Source organism: Parambassis ranga, chromosome 6 (genome assembly GCF_900634625.1).
Source record: "Parambassis ranga chromosome 6, fParRan2.1, whole genome shotgun sequence".
NCBI classification, from domain to species: domain Eukaryota; kingdom Metazoa; phylum Chordata; class Actinopteri; family Ambassidae; genus Parambassis; species Parambassis ranga.
Window position 1 is genome coordinate 14764537 of NC_041027.1, and position 19379 is coordinate 14783915.

Here is a 19379-nt window from a genome sequence, read left to right on the forward strand (position 1 = left end):
AGGACGACAGCCGATTGATTGGGAGGGAAACAGAAGGGCTGCATCCTTGACTGTGACGATGCAGAGCTTTAATTATTAATGTCAGAGTGTCACTAATGAATGTTAATTATTATTCGGCTCCCTGCTGTGAGGCCATGATTGACACGTGTTCTAATATTAACCGCTTGTTGACCTTCAGGTTGGAGCCAAAGGTCATGGACGCTGTGCCATCACATCTCACTTTACAGTCCAGCACAGGCTGAATAAATATGGCCGACAGAAAGGAAAGCAGAGAGAGAGGGGGGGAGAGAGGGAGAGAGAGAGGGGGAGAGAGGCCCGTGACTGGTAGATGTGTGGCCTGCTCAGAGGGGCATTGTTGGAGCTATGAGAGGACAATGCACTGCCCCCGCCCTGAATACTCGCCATACCAGCTGACCAGCCATTACCAACACTGCTGCCCTGCTGCAATCCCTGCTGCCACACACACACACACACACACACACACACACACACACACACACACAGCGCTTCAATCATAAGTTTAGTCTTACAAGTCAACAGTCTGTATGTAACAGAGGAGAGAAACCAGGTGGGAGAGCAGCAGCGCCTGACAAAAGGCTTAAGCCGAGGCATGCATGGACACACACTGAGTGTGTGTGTGTGTTTGTGCACATGTGTGTGATTTACAGCGAGTTAAGTTTAGACCCTCGCACCTATCTGCTCCTCCAGCAACAACATTTCTTCAACTGGCAGCCGCCACCCAGAGAGAACAAACACCCCCCACACACCTCCGTATTATTTCAGGATGCTACAGCGTCCTCAAAGTGGACCGTGAGGGGACAGTGTTAGGGGACACAGTGAGAGGACAGAGTGAGGGGGCAGAGTCAGAGGACAGTGTGAGGGGACAGGGTAAAGGGACAGAGTGAGAGGACACAGTGAGGGGACAGAGTGAGAGGATACAGTGAGGGGACAGAGTGAGTAGCTGTGTAAGAAGACAGTATTGGAGGATGCTGCTAGTGGACAAGAGAGGACATGTGAAAAGACTGTGTGTGTGTGTGAGAGAGTGGGGTGGGGGTGGACAAGCAAGGCATACGAGGGTGGAGTGAGGAGAAATTGTTAGAGAAAAGTGTGACAGGACAAGAGGACAACATGGCAAGGACAGTGTCAGTGTGAGAGGACAACACAAGAAGACAAAGACAATAGCAGAGGACGTGTGAGGGGACAAATTGAGAAGATGGCATGAGTGACAGTGTAGAGAGAGGACAGTGGGAGTGGACAGTGTAAGAAGATGATGCGAGAGGACAGAGTTAGTGGACATGAGAGTATCATGTGAGAGGACAGTGTAAGAGGACGATGTGAGTGGACAGAGCCAGTAGATGCGTGACTGTTGTCCTTGTTAATGAGGAGAGAGGACGATCTGAAAGGATGAGTGGACACTGAGTGGACACTGTCCGTCTGTCCAATAACATCAGTATCTAAATGTGTGGAAACTTTTCAAACCTTCACACACACACACTCTGAAGACGGACAGGGACTGTTGGACAGCAGGTGTGCATACCTATGTGTTATATTGTTATACTGTGCGCGTGCGAGTCAGAGAGCTGCGGGGCGGGGGCACGAGGGGCTGCTGCTGCTGAGGGGACGAGCACGAGCCTCCTTCTCCTCCTCTTCTGACACCGGCGACGCGCGGCGCGCTCCCCACAGCCCACTCGTGCCGCTGCTATACAGTAATCATATGATAAGGAGCCGATCCCCGCTGCAGAGCACCGACACACCGGCGGAACCAAGCGGACGAGCCGCGGCGGAGCACAGCAGCTGGGTCTCGATCTGAAGCCGCCGAAGAAGCGCCTGGAGTCGGTCAAAGTGTCCCTCGGAGTCAGCCTCCTCCCGAAAGGAACTTTTTCAAACTCCGGAGAGTGTCGGGCAGAGAGAGGGGGGAGCCGCGCACACAGCTCCGTTAACCGACGGACAGTCGATCTGACCGGAGCCAGAGGACGCGGTCAGCCGGCCCCGGGGGACGCGTTTCAGGGCGTGTGTGTGCTTAGGTTTTTTTCTCCTTTTGCAACTTTTGACGGCAGAGCCTGACGCCATGGTGGGAGAGACGGAGGTGAAGGAGAGACCCAAGTCCAACCCGGACTATCTGATGCAGCTGATGAACGACCGGAAGGTGATGAGCTCGCTGCCCAACTTCAGCGGCATCTTCACGCACCTGGAGCGGCTGCTGGATGAAGGTAAGCCCGGTCCCCCTCTCTCCTCCTCTCTCCTCCTCCACCCTGACTCCATCTTTTCGGCTGTTCGTGTCTGATCCGACACTTTGAACTTTGAACGCACACAAACACACACGATACGGTGCTTATCGCGATAAATCACGATTTTTATCATCAGACCTGAACTTTCTGTGTTTGACTGGTGTAGACCAGCTCCCTGTCCCTGTCCCTGTGAGTGTGTGTGTGTGTCTCTCTCTCTCTCACACACACACTCACTCACTCACTCACTCAGGGCAGTTGGTGATGGGAACAAACAGACAGTTGTTAGTCTTTCCCGGTGACCTAATGCGCAGGCCTGTGTGAACGCTGCAGCCCATCCCTGAGCAGGAATCACAGCGTGTGTGAAATGTTTAAAGGGAGGCTGCATCACTTGTTGATATCAGGACAGGACACTGTGTGTCCCCTCAGAGGACGTCCTCTGCAGGGGACAGAAAGTTTGACGGGCCTTTGTGCAGATCTGTTTGTGTCAGAGTGTGTTATGAGTGGATCATCAGAGCCGGCTGTAATTATAGCGTCCTACTGTAGTTATTATGGTCAGACTGATCACTGTCAGCCTGCTGAGGTCAGATGATATTTGTGCCTCAGGGCTCTTATGCTGCCCTGTGTGTCTGTGTGTGTGTCTGTGTGTGTGTCTGTGTGTGTGTCTGTGTGTGTTTGTCTGCTGCTGTAGTCAGTTATTATTGTGCTAGTGTGTCATTACAAAGGCATCAGAGGCAAACAAACAGCGTCTCATTTATCACAGCTCCGTCAAACCTCAGCCAGAAACCTGACCTTCAAGAAGCAGAGCTCCGAATGAATTCAAAAAAATCATTAAAACATCGTCATAAAATATGTGTCCCAAAAAATTAACTATTAGCATCAACGAGGTTTGAGGAGGCGTTTTTAAGAGAAGTCAGAGAAACTGATAATAATGAGATAAAGCTGAAATGTTTTTCTAACTTGGCAGCTGATTGGATGAATCACTTCAGCCAATCAACAAAGTCACGTCCACACTCTCTGCCTTAGCTGTCAATCAACGTGACCACGCCCCCTTACATTGTGCCACCCCCAGCACTGAGTCTGAGTCTAGCAAGCTTAGCAAGCTTTAGTAGACGTCATTTCTGTTCAACATGAAGATTGACTCATTTCTTGGGAGACACCCTCAAGTGGCCACTAACAGAACTGCAGGTTGTGTTTCATGTTTGTCCCTCTCTTAAAGGTAGGGTAGGAGGTTTTGAAAACTCAGTGAGAGTCAGCCAGATTTCAAAGTAAACACACGCCCCTTTCTCTCGGAGCTCACCCCGAAGCCACGCCTCCCAATCACATGGACGCACATCACCTGAAGACGAGCTGCGGTCTGTGACTTCGGCCATCATGCACGTACCTCTCTGGTGCACAGAGCAGGAAGAGAGTGACAACCAGCCAATACTCCTACAGGGTCCACCCGGAGGATTGGCTGATGTTTTATGTTTTATAGCTTCAGATGATTCATATTCTTTGTTTTAATGAGAAACTGCCGAACTAATCGGTCGCTATCGGATTGTAAAGAGAAGTTACACTGATTTAACAGAAAGTGCATCAGAATGAAATCTCCTACCCGACCTTTAAAGTGTAAATGTGTGTGAGGAGTTGTCACTTGGCCTGATGGCAGTGTTCAGATTCTACATTGTAGTGCAGAATGCTGCTGTCTGTCTGTCCCTCTGTCTGTCCGTCCGTCAGCTGTCACAGCTTCCTCTTTAACCCTGCTGACGGTGACTCATCGCCTGACTGTGTGTTTGTGTGTGTTTGTGTGTAGAAATCGGCAGAGTACGCAAAGACATGTACAACGACACGCTGAACGGCGGCATGTTCAACGGGCGGGACATGGAGGAGCTGCCGGAGCCCATCGGCCCCGTGGCCCAGCTGCAGGAGAAGCTCTATGTGCCCGTCAAAGAGTACCCCGACGTGAGTCCTCCAACACACGACCTCTCACCTGTTTCCACGCTCAGAGAGGGGGCGGGGCCTGCCAACCCGTGTCCTGTCCTTTAAAGCTGATTTCATTTTGAGCTCATCTGCTCAGTGATGTCAGATTGACAACAAACCTTCATCTGCAGGAACATTCACCTCCTCTTCCTCCTCCTGTTACTCCTCTTCCTCCTCCTCTGATATAAAGACATCACATGATTCTCTCCACACATCAGCTCGCCAATCACCGCACACAATGACAGGCTGTCCTCACTCACATGACGGGACGCTAACAGGACACACACAGGTTAAATTTAGAGAGCAGCTCCTCTGTGTGTGTTGTAGAGAGAGGGAAGTGTGTTGGTAAACCATCATGGAGTCCCACACACACACACACACACACACACACACAGCTGTCTAGTTAATCACTCAGTCTTAGTGACAGATAAGGTTAAGAGAAGTGTCCTGTCATGCCAGCAGCACCAGCCAGCAGCCATATAATCGGCTATTTCTGTCTCTCTGAGTAACACAAACACACACACATACACACACACACTGTAAAAAGACGGTGTGTGAAGTCCTCTCCGTGTTTTTAATGTGTGTGTTTTGTGCAGTTTAACTTTGTGGGGAGGATCCTCGGCCCACGAGGACTGACGGCCAAACAGCTGGAGGCAGAGACCGGCTGCAAGATCATGGTGCGAGGAAAGGGCTCCATGAGGGACAAGAAGAAGGTAAACACACACACACACACACACAGTACGCGCAGACTGAGGGCTATGCTCCTCACTGTCCCATCTTGTGGTGCAATGTGGAATTGCACACGTCGGCGCTAGCTGCTAGATTCTATAAAGCTCCACAGGCGTCTGTAAGAGAACCCTGAACTTCAACCTAAACTTTAATCAGCTGCAGCTGTCATGGTTGCTAGGCAACGGGGGGTCCAACAGAAAAAAAAAACCATCCACATCCCATTTAACAACAAACAGAGGCGTGGCCTCCCAAAGAGGAAATGAGACACAGCTCAGTTTGATCAAAACAGAAAAGTAATAAACGCTTTGCTCTAAATAAAAGACGTTTGAGGAGCGTTTGATGATTGATCATAGACGACGTGTTCATTGCTTTGCGCCCAGCGGTCACATGACAGAGGTGCAGAGAGTGTCTGGCTGATCCTCGGCTGACCTCTGCCTCTCTCTGTGTTATTCTGACATGCCTGAGTCCTCTCTGCTCGTCGCCATGATTGTGCTGTTTCCATAGAGGAGCTGCACTTCACAACGAGCACACACACACACACTCTCTCTCTCTCTCTCTCTCTGTGTGTGTGTGTGTGTGGTGCTCGGTCTCTCCTTCCTGTCCCGGTGTTCCGTCCATCTGTCCTCCCTTCCTCTCCCCTGGTGTCTGCTGTTGGACGGACTCGGTTCAAGCTTTCCAAACGGCAGGTGGAGCAAGTCCAGCATTCCACCCCCACCCCCCAACCTCCAACCCTCTCTCTCTCTCTCTCTCTCTGTCTCTCTCTCTGTCTCTCTGTCTGTCTGTCCAGAACATTCCCTACCCTGCACGCCCCTCAGAGAGAGAGAGACACACACAGAGACAGAGAGGAAGGAAAACAGAGACACAGTGGGAGGCCGAGAGAGAGATGTTGACTTTTAGTGCTCCTCAGAATGATACATCTCACTTGACAAAACAGCCACAGAGGAAACACTCCGAGACGCAGCTCCGACCTTTTACATGTTCATCTCAACAGTCAAACAGTCAAACATCGTCTCTGTGACAGGGACAGGGTACCCTCCTGTAGAAAGTTTTCAGCCTCATACTCACTGAATGATGGTCATGTGACTGCTGGTCACATGACCATCATTCAGTTGTGTTGAAGAGTTTTTTTTAGAGTTTTAGAGTTCATATAAACTTGGGTTTTACTCATGTTGCATTCAAAGACCGTCAGAAACTCATAGTTTCTGGAAAAGAAAAGCTGCATGTTAGTGTGTTAGAGAAGGTGGAGCGAAGCGGAGCTGCAGGAGAAATGTTGCAGAAAAGAGTGCGCGACCTTCAACAGAAAGCAACAGCGGCCTGCTTGTGTAACGGCCGGAGAACACCACGGTTGTTTCATGAGTTCGATACGCCTCCGAGCCTCGTTTCAGACGGCCTTGAGCTTTGTGTGCAGTTGGAGTGAGATCCAAAATCTGAGCCAAACCCAGAAGAAAAGTGAAATCCTGTTCCCGCACCGCTGTGTGTGTCTGTCTGTGTGTGTCTGTGTGTGTGTGCTGCATTCAAAGTGAAATCTGTGTGTGTGCTGCAGGAGGAGATGAACCGAGGGAAGCCCAACTGGGAGCACCTGAGCGAGGATCTGCACGTCCTCATCACGGTGGAGGACACGCACAACCGGGCCAAGATCAAGCTGCAGCGGGCCATCAACGAAGTGAAGAAACTCCTGGTGCCGGCCGTGAGTACCCCGTCCGCACTGTGTTGGTATGCATGGAGGGGGGGAGGGGACTGTCAGCCCACAAAGTGTGTGTGTGTGTGTGTGTGTGTGTGTGTGTGTGTGAGAGCGTATGTGTAAGGGGTTAGGGTAATTAGGGAACACGCATAAAGGGGTTTCCATGGTAACCCCGGGTTGTTTGAAAGGCTGAGGGAATGAATGGAGAGTCTGTTCACTCCTTCCCTCCACTCCATCACTCCTTTCACTCGTTCACAGCTCTCCTCATCCCCGACCACCGGCTACAGTATTCCTCCACACAAGCACTCCTCAACATTTCTCACATTCTCTGCCCCCCCACACACACCTACATATGTACGTAAACACACACACACACACACACACACACACTCTCTCTCTCTGTCTGAATTATCGCCCTGTTTAACACAAAAGCACATATTTCGACATCTCCTTCCCTTTTTCCCTCTCTGCTTTATTCACAACAATAGAAACAGAATGAATAGATCAGCAGGGTGTGTGTGTGTGTGTGTGTGTGTGTGTGTGTGTTGGCAGTCTATTGCAGCAATCAGCCGTCACTTCCCGTTCAGGCGCTGCCATTAGCGTTGCAGCATGTAAGAGGTGTCTGTAGTCAGTCAGGGATTCTGGGTGTTTTCCTCTCACACGTCCAGTCAGTGTGCGCTCATTGTTCACTGCTACACAAAGTCCTGCACCGCTACACAAAGTCCTGCACCGCTACACGAAGTCCTGGAAACAGCGCCATCATGGCTGCCAGCTGAGAGGACTCACACACGTCTGCTGTGAATAACAATCATCACAGAGACGGGATTCGGCCTCTACTAACCGCTTCTTTCCCACACACATGAACTGACAGACTCAGCTCAGTACTCTCTGATGTGGGTCATGTGACTGCTGCTCACATGTGGGTCGATCCTGTTTGGTAGAATAAAGTGTTTCCGGTCATAGAATGTGACTTTTTCAGGCCTGTCCTGCTGTGTGTGTGTGATGTTTAACGTGTTGACGTCTGCTTCCATCTGAAGGCGGAGGGCGAAGACAACCTGAAGAAGATGCAGCTGATGGAGCTGGCCATCCTGAACGGGACCTACAGAGACGCCAATGTGAAGACGCGTAAGGCTGACCTCACACTTGACATGTGGAGGAGGGTCTCACAGGAGTCCACTGTATGTGTGAACAATGCCTCTGTTTCTGCGGCTAAATAAATAGACGTGTTTGTCCTCTGCCTGTCTATTGTGCGTCTGTGCAGCCACCGCCGCCTTCCCGCTAGCGACCCCTCAGGCGCCTCGGATCATCACAGGGCCCACGCCCGTCCTGCCCCCCACCCTGCGGAACCCCGCCCCCGTCACCACGCCCACCATCATGCCTCTGATCCGTCAGATCCAGAGCTCCGCCCTCGTGCCGGGAGCCAATCCACATCCGGCATTGGTGCAGCAAGGGCCCGAGTCCGGGATCATCTACACGCCCTACGAGTACCCATACACACTCACGCCCTCCATATTGGAATACCCGATCGACTCAACTGGAGTATTAGGTATGTAGACATGAGTTTGTCACTCTCATGCATGGTCAAAGGATGTATTATGAGAACTGGATGCTGGATGGTGTCAGTAAACTCATCAGCTAACGTTAGCTCACATCTTCTTGCATCGTATCCACTGCCCCGCCCCCTTTTTTTAGAAGACCAATGCCAGATCACGAACAAAAACGTAGGCTCGAGGTTTTATTTAAAGTTCGTGCTCACTCATTTTAGCTTGAGCTAATGTCACAAAAGTGTTATTAGTGGGTCATCACCTGTCATACTGCAGTGTAGCTAGCAGGCTAACCTTTCCTCGCTTCATGACGTCATTATCAGCAAAATACCCTGAGTCTCTCCTGAATGCTAAACTGGCTAGCTTAGTTAGCCTGCTACAGATTACATTTACATCACAAAGTATACATGTGTGTAAGTTACAGCTAGCTCAGCTTGTTTTACTGAATAAATTAGCATTAGCATTGGCAAAATATGCTCTTTATCTCTGCCATAAACTCCACCTGCCGCTCCTGCTGGTTGGCCTTGAGTCTGAAACTGGCCGAGGACTCTGTACGCTGTCATTAACAACATGGCCGCCGGCGTCCAGCTCTTGTAATACATCCGTGTCACACGCAGATGCATGCTGATGCTCATTGCTGGGCTAACAGTCCCCTCTCCCTGTGTTTTTGCAGGTATGGTTTTCCCAACCAAAGGCTAAAGTGATAGCAACCCTTCCTAGCACACACATGGACTGGCTTGCAGAGAACCTTCCTCCCCCTCTCTCCTCCTCTTCCTCCCCCCCACCCTCCCCTATCCCCCCATACCCCCCCACCCCCACCCTTGCAGAGCAAACACTCAGAGTTTGCCCATACTTTAGGATGACAGACTCCTCGACAGTCACTCCTGTTAATTTCCTCTTTGTATTAGCAGACTAGCGTTGTGGTGTGACGGCTGTTTAACTTTTTTAATAGTGGAGCTTCTGCTTGTAACGTTTAACACGTTTTAGTGAAACCTGTAGATGTTTTAGAGCTGCTGTTTTAACACGAAGCGTATTAGTGAGAAGTTTTTTCTTTTAGAGGACAGACTACCACACACAGAAACAACAGACACTCCTTGTGAACGCTCTCTGATGTTGGTGCCATGGGTGGACTGTCTGATGAGTAACCTTCTGTGTTCTGTTTTGGGGGCGCTATAATGGTCGCTAGCAGGTGCCATGACCACTAAGGTACGACGCCACGACAAGAGAATCCATCCTTACCAAAGGGTAGTGACCACAGACAGAGGTTAGTTAGCTCACCAGCCACTTTATGTGTGTGTGTGTGTGTGTGTGTGTGTGTGTGAGAGAGAGAGAGTGTGTGTGCATGCAGACCAATGGACCAATTTGTGTGATACGGCATGCCTTAAAAGAGAGAGAGGGAGACAGGGGGGAGAAAATGTGAATTTGTTGAGTGGGAGGAACCATGTGAGGGAGGGAGGGGGGGGGCCACACCACCTCTCAATTAGAATGGACCGCTCCGTTCATGTGACTCGGTCCTTGTGACTCTCTCTCAGAAGCGTTTTGTTGTTGTTTATCTCGACGACCTTTGACCCGACAGACACTGTGGGAGGTTTTATTTATACGCCTTCATTCCATTTTTGTTGTTTTCTTTCATTTTGTTCGACTCTGACTTAAATCCTGTGTGACGCCCGCTCATTGTGATCTCTTACTACTAAAACACAGCGTGTGGTAACTACTGAAGTCTGTGTTACAAGCTCTTTTGTATGAAACACTGTTTGTTTGTGGTCTTATCAGTCGCCCCCCCACCCCGGGGGCTGTTTACATCCTCCACTGACTTCCCAGCCGGAGTGGTGCTGTTGCCATGTATCTAGCTGCAGAATACATCTGTATATAGGGACTTTGAAGCTTATGGAAGCAGACGCTTGGACATACTTGTAGTTTTTTTTTTAGTTTGTACATTTTTGTTTTTATGGTATGCTTTTTATAGATGTTATTCAAAGTGTGTGTAGCTACTATGGCGGCAGTGTGTATTTAAGGCGGGGCCACCCTCTCCATTCGCCGGCCTCGTCATTGTTATATGCAATAGAAATGGACTAGCTAGCTACAGTATATATATATATATAAATATATGTGTGTATGCGTGAGTGTGTGTGTGTGTGTGTGAGCGGTGGCGCTCCTGTTGTACAAATGATGGACAAAAAAACACTAAAAGGCAATAAAGATGAATATTGAAGCGACGCCTCGAAATTCTTGTAGCTAGTCTGTGTACTGTAAAAATGTCCCTGTGACGTCACCTCTTAACCTTCATCGCTCTCTCTCTGCTCGCTGCAGCGTGGACGCTCGTCACCGCCACGCCAAACACACTGAGACTCACAGCGTGTCGTGATAATGAGAGGTTCTCATAATTATCAGATGAAAAGTCATCCTCATGTGCTCACAGCTCAATGCAAAAAATATGAGAAACATTCAATTCGTCTCAAAATGTTACTTTTAATCTCATAATCTCACTTTTTAGTCTCTTAATTTTGATTTTTAATCTCATAATCTCACTTTTTAGTCTCTTAACTTTGATTTTTAATCTCATAATCTCACTTTTTAGTCTCTTAATTTTGACTTTAATCTCATAATCACAATTTTTAGTCTCATAATTTTGATTTTTAATCTCATAATCACAATTTTTAGTCTCATAATTTTGACGTTTAATCTCATAATCTCACTTTTTAGTTTTATAATTTTGACTTTTAATCTCATAATCACAATTTCTACTCATAATCACAATTTATAGTCTCATAATTTTGACTTTTAATCTCATAATCACAATATTTAGTCTCATAATCACAATTTTTAGTCTGATAATTTAGATTTTTAATCTCATAATCACAATTTTTAGTTTTTATCTCACTTTTTAGTCTCTTAATTTAGATTTTTAATCTCATAATCACAATTTTTAGTCTCATAATTTTGATTTTAATCTCATAATCACAATTTCTTGTCTCATAATCACAATTTTTAATCTCATAATCACAATTTCTTGTCTCATAATCACAATTTTTAATCTCATAATCACAATTTTTAGTCTCATAATCACAATTTTTAATCTCATAATCACAATATTTAGTCTCATAATTTTTATTTTAAACTTTTATAATCACAACTTTTAGTCTCATAATTTTGACTTTTAATCTCATAATTTTGACTTTTAGTCTCATTATCGCAATACTTTCTCATACTTTCATAAATATGACTTTTGAATGATTTTTGTAGTATTTAATTTATGACTTTTTATTCTCCTAATTACAATTTTGTAATCTCATAATTCTGACATTTAATCTCAGAATTTGTAATCTCATAATTGTTACTTTGTATCCTCCCATCTATTTCTTATAAGATTATTAAGACTTTAATCTCATAATTACAGTTAATCCTGACATGTCTTGACTTTTCACTCATCATTTTTCTCATAATCTCATTATTCTGTCTCATCATTGTAACACACTGTGAGTCTCAGCTTCTTGTCGGAGTGGCAGGAATTAGCTTCCACACTGCGGTGTTTAGCTGCTCTTCTAATACTTCAGATCGATAATCAATAATCACATCATGCAGATCTGACGCCTGCTGCTGAACATTAGCCAGTGAGCGAGCGCTGTGGACGCACAGGTCCCTCCTCACCCACATGAAACCATGCTGTCTCCCTCTCTGGCCATGGTTTCGCTGCCTAGCTAGCATGAGTAGTGTCACCGTAGGCGCGGTCACACGGCGGGAGGCGTGGCCACACCTGAGGCCCCTCCCACCGCATGACCGCCGTAGATCTGCCTTGTTGTCATCCTGACGCCACTAGCTGACACTAATCTCTCTTCTATCTTTTTTCTTTTTATGTCCCCTCTTTGTGCCCTTGTTGTTTCCTTTCCACGTCTGTCCGTCTCTGTCCGTCTAACTCTAGCTGCCACGGCAACTAACCCATGACCCCTTGACCTTCTGACCTTTCCGCCCACTGATGACCCACCCATCTCTGCCTGCTGGCGTGCTCATTGGCCCACGGCCCCGCCACTCTCCCAGCTCGGCCAACCAGAGACCAGAACATTGGGAACAACCCGGGCCGCTTCTGTCTAACCAACCAACCAACCAACCAACCAGATGACGGCGATCACGGGAGTAAAGCTCAGGACCCCGCCCACCTAAACGTTACCATCACGTGCCTTCTAAAAGTCCAAAGCCAGTCTGAGTCCGCGCTCGATCACCTGACCCGGTGACGGGCTTCTAAACCCAGTCCTGTGCCACACTGTCTCCCTCAGTCCATGCAATATTAATGACTCCTGTTATAATATTAATGACTCTTATTAACACACTGATCATGGTGTTACTCATCCAGCACACAGACACTAAACTGAACAGAAGTACGTGGACAGCTCGGAGTGTTTTTCCTCAGCGGGCACCTCCATCCTCTCGCCTCTGTAGACAAACACACAGATGAGAACGTCAATATTAATGACGATAAAGCAAAGCGCCCCCTGTTGACAGCCATGTATGCTCAGTGCCGTCAGCAGGAATGCTAACAGCATCACATTCATTCATGACTCCTGGGCTAATCTGGATGCTAAATTGGCTGCAGACTTCTGTATTAGCTAATGTGATGAAGTCATCAGCGTAGCTAAGTCACATGTCATTAGCCTGCTTTCTGCTCATCGTTGTGAAACTTAATCTCATGGGGATGATCTGGATTCTGGATTATTTTAGGCCAATGTTATAAAGCCAACAACACCAGAAGTATGCGTTGGAGCTAAGGTTTTACTTTTCAAAATGCTATCTAGCTTGTCATATTATTCACATAATATATTATCTTTCAAGTCCATCAGTGAGTGATGTCTTGGGGAAGTTAGCCTGCTCGCTCCAAACACGCGACAACACGCTGCAGTTCACTTAGCGGCCACAGGTGTCACTGTTTACACTGTTAAACACCAGCAGGTGCTCGGTGAGGAAAATAACAGTTTCTTACTACATACTGAGTCATCCTATAGCGAACAACTGGCGAGTGTAGACACACACACAGACACACACGGTGCCTTCTTCACACTGCAGTATTGTACCAGCTGGAACAACAACAGTGCCTTTATTGATTCAGTGCCAAAAACACAGCAGCATGGAGGACGGGACGGATCAGTGTTACATTATTTTATGTTTGTTTGTTTGTGCTGTTGCAGATGAAGTCGTCCTCACACACACACACACACACACACACACAGTGATGCCTTGACGTAAAAGAAGAAGCCGTAACGCCTGTAACAAGTGAATAATGTATTTTTATATTCTATTTTGTACGTTAAACGTCAGATTAAAGGACCTGTCACGTCCTGGTGAACTGGAGTCTCTGTATTAACTGGAGCTTGCCCTCTGTGCCTTTCTGTGTAACAGTGTACATTAATCTACTCTTCCTGTGTAGGTTACTAACTGTCACCACTGCTCTGATCATTATTATTATTATTATTAACCATGTGTGTCTAAAAAGATGAAATAAATAAACTCTTTTTGTAGCCGTGGAACTAACAAACTTTTTCTCTGTGCCTCTTAATTATGCAAATCAGCTTCCTTTCCGCATACTAATCACACAGGGAAAAGAGCACTTCTCCTCCTCTTTTACTTTTTCTGGACGCACACACACACACACACACACACTGAGACACACACACACACACATGGAAGTGTGTAATAAGAGAGAAGAAAACACCCAGCTCACCATGGTTTCTCACAGGCATGTAGAACAGAAAGAAGAAGAAGAGGAGGTGGAGGAGGGAGGCCGGGGAATCGAAGGGAAATTGGTTGTGCAAGCTCGCCCTCAAACATCTGCAGAGTAAATATGACACACACACACACACATGTCAGGGTTTTTACTTTTTAAAGGAGAATCACGTGTTTTTTTCTTCTGTGGTGTGAATGCAGCAGTGGGTGGCTCATTCGTCCTCTCCCTGCCCTTCCTGCCTCCATTGTGGAGTTGGGGGGGGGGGGGGGGGGTGGAGGGGAGGTGGAGGTGGTGGAGGGGAGGGGATGATATTGAACTTCAGGCTTGGAGTTGAGCCTTGTTTCTGCGGCCACAACCCCCCCTGATCACACACACACACACACACACACACACACATGCAGAATCCTCTGGACAGGAAGAAGCTCTGTGTGTGTGTGTGTGTCTGTGTGTCTGTGTCTGTGTGTGTCTGTGTGTGTCTGTGTGTGTGTTTTTCCTGTTTTTCACTCAACTTTTCTCAACTACTCCTGAAGCATCTGTTAAATGTATTCTGCACTGTGTGTGTGTGTGTGGAACAGATTTACGTCGGTGTGTGTATGCACGGCTCCAGATTTCCTCTGCTCGGTAAATATTTGACGGCCGAGAATGATTTCTCTCCCACTCTCTCTCTCTCTCTCTGTGTCTTTCTCCTTCTTGTCCTCTTCCCATGTAAATAAGGCCAACTCCCCCTCTAACTCCACACACACCCCTCTGAGGCTGTTTAAAGACCCAACACTGTCTCCTTGTCTCCCTGACAACCAGCATACACTGGGGTCCTGTCGTGGCCTCTCTTGTCTTTTGTGTTTGGGAGCTCAGAGAGACAGAGAAAGTGAAAGAGAGCGAGCGAGAGAGAGAGAGAGAGAGAGAGAGAGGCTGGGAACAACAGAGGAAGGATGACATCATCGCTATTTTAACCTCACAACTGAAAATATAGTTTGTAACCCAGTGATGATGAGGATGATGAGGATGATGATGATGATGAGCCAGAAGCACAGAATAGGTGGCAGAGAGAAAGAGAGAGAGAGAGAGAGAGAGAGAGAGAGAGAGAGAGTGGGAGAGAGGCCCCGGGCTGAATGGGACATTGTGGGGGAGACAGTGGGCACACTGGGCAGAGAACACTAACTCACACATCATGCCAGAGAGTCTGAAAACACCCACACTGGGCGACAATGGCAAACTTCATCGCTCCACTTGGCCCCATCTGAATACACACACACACACACACACACACACGCACACACACACACACACACACACACAATGGCAGCATCCAAATAAGATGCTCTGTTATTTGTGAAATCCAACACACTGAATTCCTTCAGTGATCGGCAGCAGATGGCCCCCGGGGGGCCTCACAGCAGCCACACCAGTGTGTGTGTCTGTGTGTGTGTGTTTGTGTGTGCGTGTCTGTGTGTGTGTGTGTGTGTGGGCGGGGGGGGGGGGGGGGGTGCAGCAGGCCTGAGAAGGTGCAGCAGGTGTCACGTGGAGGTTGTTTAACTCTCCGAGTCTCTGCAGACTTTTACTGAACCAGTTAATTAAATCAGAGCTGATTAGAGGAGCAGAGGCACCAGGAGACGGTCCCCGGAGCTCTGCTGCCCCCCTGTGGCGGAAAGAGGAGCTGCAAGCATCCTCTCTTTCTGGAGGGCAGTTTTAAAGTTTGAACTTTTTGGAGATTTTGGAGGTTTTTTTAAACCTTTTCTTCATTTCTTTAGTTTATGATTGATTGATTTTTATCCTCTATGTCTACATGTCAGCTTTTTGGCATGTAGACACCAAAAACAGCTGCTTAATGATGACTTGATCACATCTGACGACCACTTAGTGTTTTTATAGTTTTGTATTTTCATGTTTGTCCATATATTGTTTCTGTTTTTACAGACACGGTGCAGGCATGTGTCCCTGTAGTCTGTAAAGTGTTCAGTAAAGTTTTTTTTTCTATGAGAAAATAAAACATGTTTAATAATTCCTTTGTATTGTGTCGCCATAATAATCAGAATAAACAAAGATGTTTCCACATCATGATAAAAAAAAAACACACAGCTGCAGCAAAACGACCAGAGAGGCGTGAAGAAGAGGAAAGGGGCCGTTGTCATGGCGACAGGCTACAGGACGTAGTTCCGGTTGGATCCAGGTCCGAACAGCTTCAGACAAACGACGCCAACAGCTGGCCAGAAGAAGGTAACACTGTCATTAAACTGTTAAACACACTTTAACCCGCCGCATGTTGGGGTTAAACTTATTGCGGCCTCCTTTCTCCTCAAAGCGCGCAGCGACACTTCACACACTTTACGTTGATGTACAGGTTTGTTAATATGAGACGTATTTCAGGCCCAGGCGTGTTGGTAACGTGCTGTTGTACCGGTCTGGGGGGCAGGTTGTGTAGTTGTGTTGTTAAGTTGTGTAGTTTCGTGATGTTTCATTGAGTTGTGGCAGCAGTTAGCCGCTGGCTAGCGGTTGTCTTCCGGGTTCTGTGCCTATAGACGAGAGTGTGCGCATGCGCACAGCTGAGGGAGGTTGTAGTTGTTGTGTGGGTGTAGCTGCGGCCCACAGCGGCCTGTGGGACACACACAGCTCCACCCGTGGAGGAGTTCGTCCTCTGCTAGCAGACTGTAGGGGGACCCCGCGAGCGGGTCCTCCAAAACTCCACAGTGTCGCCCCCTGGTGGCTGTCTGCAGTATAGCTCAAAAGCCCACCTCCTCCATATGTGTGCTTGGGTGGAGAGGCAGAACCACCTCCATCTGGACCGAACAGAGCCTGGTACAGGTCATGTGAGCGCTGGTTACCCGCCTGTTCTGTTACCATGGCGATGACCTCACTATAACCTCCGTGTGCATACTGTCATACACACTGTGAGATGCATGCTGCACCCTGATCAGCCAGCAGGTGGAGCTCCTCCTCCACCCACACACAGCATCCACAGTCACCTGCTTTCAACAGTAAAGATTAAACTCGTGTTTTATACCAGAATCAGCCAGAAACAGTCACAACAACAGCCTGTAAATAATAATAATAATAATAATAATAATAATAATAATAATAATAATAATAACAGATGGAGGAGGACGCCATATTATGTTGCAGTTTTGTTGCAGTTTTCTGGGTTAGTCTCTTATTTTCTTGGTGTATTTAGTTTACTTCCTGTTTTATTGTGAAATTCTGGTTCCTGTGTGTGTGTGTGTGTGTGTGTGTGCTTCGCTCCGCCCTGATGTGTCTCACTTGTCTTGTGTTTTTATTCTTGTGTTTAGTTCTGTTGTGTTTTGTTTTGTTCAGCGTTCTGGCTCCTTCCTCCTTCCTGAACTTTACTCTTCACAGCTGTAGAGTCTGAGGAAAGATTGTTGAGGCAAATATTCCAATTTGTCTCCAGCAGAAAGCGCCGTGTCGGCTGTGGTTTTATTCTGACAGGTGTTTCCTGTAAATTATGGAGATGACACACACACACACACACACACATTACAGCCGACCTGCTGACTTATGAGTTCAATTATCTTTCACAGTCAATACAGATAAATCCAGAGGATGCCAGAATAATCTGCTTTAAGTGTATAACGGTTGGCACTGAGGAAATCCTCCTCCATCCACGCACACGCGGCCCGACAGCAGCCGGTGTTTGTTTGTGAGGAAACAGCCTCAGATATCTTTGCTGGATCTGACTCTCACTAACGAGCCCCGACCGGCTGCTGCTGCTTTTTTACTATTCAAGTTTCAGTCCGATGATGTGTTAATAATTCAGGCCGAGCATACATTCGGGTTTGAGTGACAGCTCGGCCTGTTTCCATGGAGATCCCCTTTGACATGGCGTTAATTCATAAAGACAGGAAACACCGGGGCAGCCGGCGTTAATTAACCCGCTGCCTGCCCACCCGCCTGCCCCTCAGACACCCAATCAGCACGCAGACACGTCTCGCTCAGGTTTAAACTTTCAGCAGCTTCCTGTCCATCAAGGTGAAGGTGTGTGTGTCAGCAGCTCCTCACAGGCGGACCTCAGAAAACCACAGACACTCTTCTGGATGTTTACACTCGTGTTTCCTCACAGAGCTAAAGGGACAGTTTGACTCCATTCTTAAAGAGGTGTCCTTCATCACTACACACACAGTCTGTAGTCTGAAGTTAACATGCTAAGCTAACATGCTAGCTGGCAGTCACTCATATCTGTGAGCACCAGCAGTGTGTGTGTGTGTGTGTGTGTGTGTGTGTGTGTGTGTGTCTGTGTGCGTGTCTGAGTCTGTGTCTGTGTGTGTGTGTGTCTGTGTGTGTGTCTGAGTCTGTGTCTGTGTGTGTGTCTGTGTGTGTCTGTGTGTGTGTCTGTGTGTGTCTGTGTGTGTCTGTGTGTGTCTGTGTGTGTGTCTGTGTGTGTGTGTGTCTGTGTGTGTGTGTCTGTGTGTGTCTGTGTGTGTGTCTGTGTGTGTCTGTGTGCGTGTCTGTGTGTGTGTCTGAGTCTGTGTCTGTGTGTGTCTGTGTGTGTGTCTGTGTGTGTGTCTGTGTGTGTCTGAGTCTGTGTGTGTGTGTGTGTGTGTCTGTGTGTGTCTGTGTGTCTGTGTGTGTGTGTGTCTGTGTGTGTCTGAGTCTGTCTGTGTGTGTGTGTCTGTGTGTGTGTGTGTGTGTGTCTGTGTGTGTGTGTCTGTGTCTGTGTGTGTGTCTGAGTGTGTGTCTGTGTGTGTGTCTTGAGTCTGTGTGTGTGTGTGTGTGTGTGTGTCTCTGTGTGTGTCTGTGTGTGTGTGTCTGTGTGTGTGTGTGTGTGTCTGTCTGTCTGTGTGTGTCTGTGTGTGTGTCTGTGTGTGTGTGTCTGTGTGTGTGTGTCTGTCTGTGTGTGTGTGATCTTTATTCCCTCGTCCTCTGTGCATGGCTGCAGTTCGGCGGCTCCGCCTGCAGAGGGCAGCAGGAGGCTGTTAACACAGAGGTGAGCAGAGCCTGGGCCTCGGAGGGGACACCGGGAGGCGCTGTGGACCAAAGAATGATCATTAGAGTGGAATCAATACATTTGATTGTAAAGGATGAGATCAGGATGAAGTCTCTTCTTTAACAGTATATATATATTTTGGGGTGGGCTCTCTGTTGTATTTTCTAAAGCTTTGTACTCACAGGTTGTGTCTCACCTTCACTCGGTCGCCTCGGGCAGCTGTAATTTATTTACACAGCGCTCTCGTGCTCCGAAAACTCTTTTAAATGTATTAAAATAGTTCCCTGAAACTATAATCCAGGTTTTTTGTGTGTGTAATTGGAATCAGGATGTGCAGCCTGCGGCGGTGGGAGGACGGCGCTCTGTACGTCTGAGCCGCCTTATTAAAAAGATATGGGGTGGGGGGGGGGGGGGTTATGGCCATGTGACTGTAACACACACACACGAAACTTCAGCTGCTTCAGTGATACACATGGTTCCCGCCTGCAGGCCCGACTGGGCGGCAGAGTTATTAATCACTTTCTGATCGGCTGTATGGATGAGAGGCGGCGAGGATCACCTGGTGCAGAGGTGTCATGTAAACTAACCGTTA

General features: G+C 47.8%; 1 protein-coding gene across 5 annotated transcripts; it reads left to right on the forward strand.

Annotated features, from left to right (window-relative positions):
- Positions 1-1662: 1662 nt before the first annotated feature.
- On the forward strand, positions 1663-13476 carry qki2 (QKI, KH domain containing, RNA binding 2). Of its 5 annotated transcripts, none has more exons than XM_028408323.1 (9): positions 1663-2210; positions 4021-4169; positions 4784-4900; positions 6460-6603; positions 7635-7722; positions 7859-8143; positions 8791-8814; positions 9328-9405; positions 12061-13476. In XM_028408323.1, exons 1-9 carry the CDS (start codon positions 2069-2071, stop codon positions 12081-12083), a joined length of 1050 nt encoding a protein of 349 aa, XP_028264124.1. In that variant the 5' UTR covers positions 1663-2068; the 3' UTR covers positions 12084-13476. The 5 variants fall into 5 exon arrangements, with proteins under 5 accessions (XP_028264124.1, XP_028264125.1, XP_028264126.1 ...); XM_028408324.1 differs by having other exon boundaries at positions 9331-9405; XM_028408325.1 differs by lacking the exon at positions 8791-8814.
- The last annotated feature ends 5903 nt before the right edge of the window (positions 13477-19379 follow it).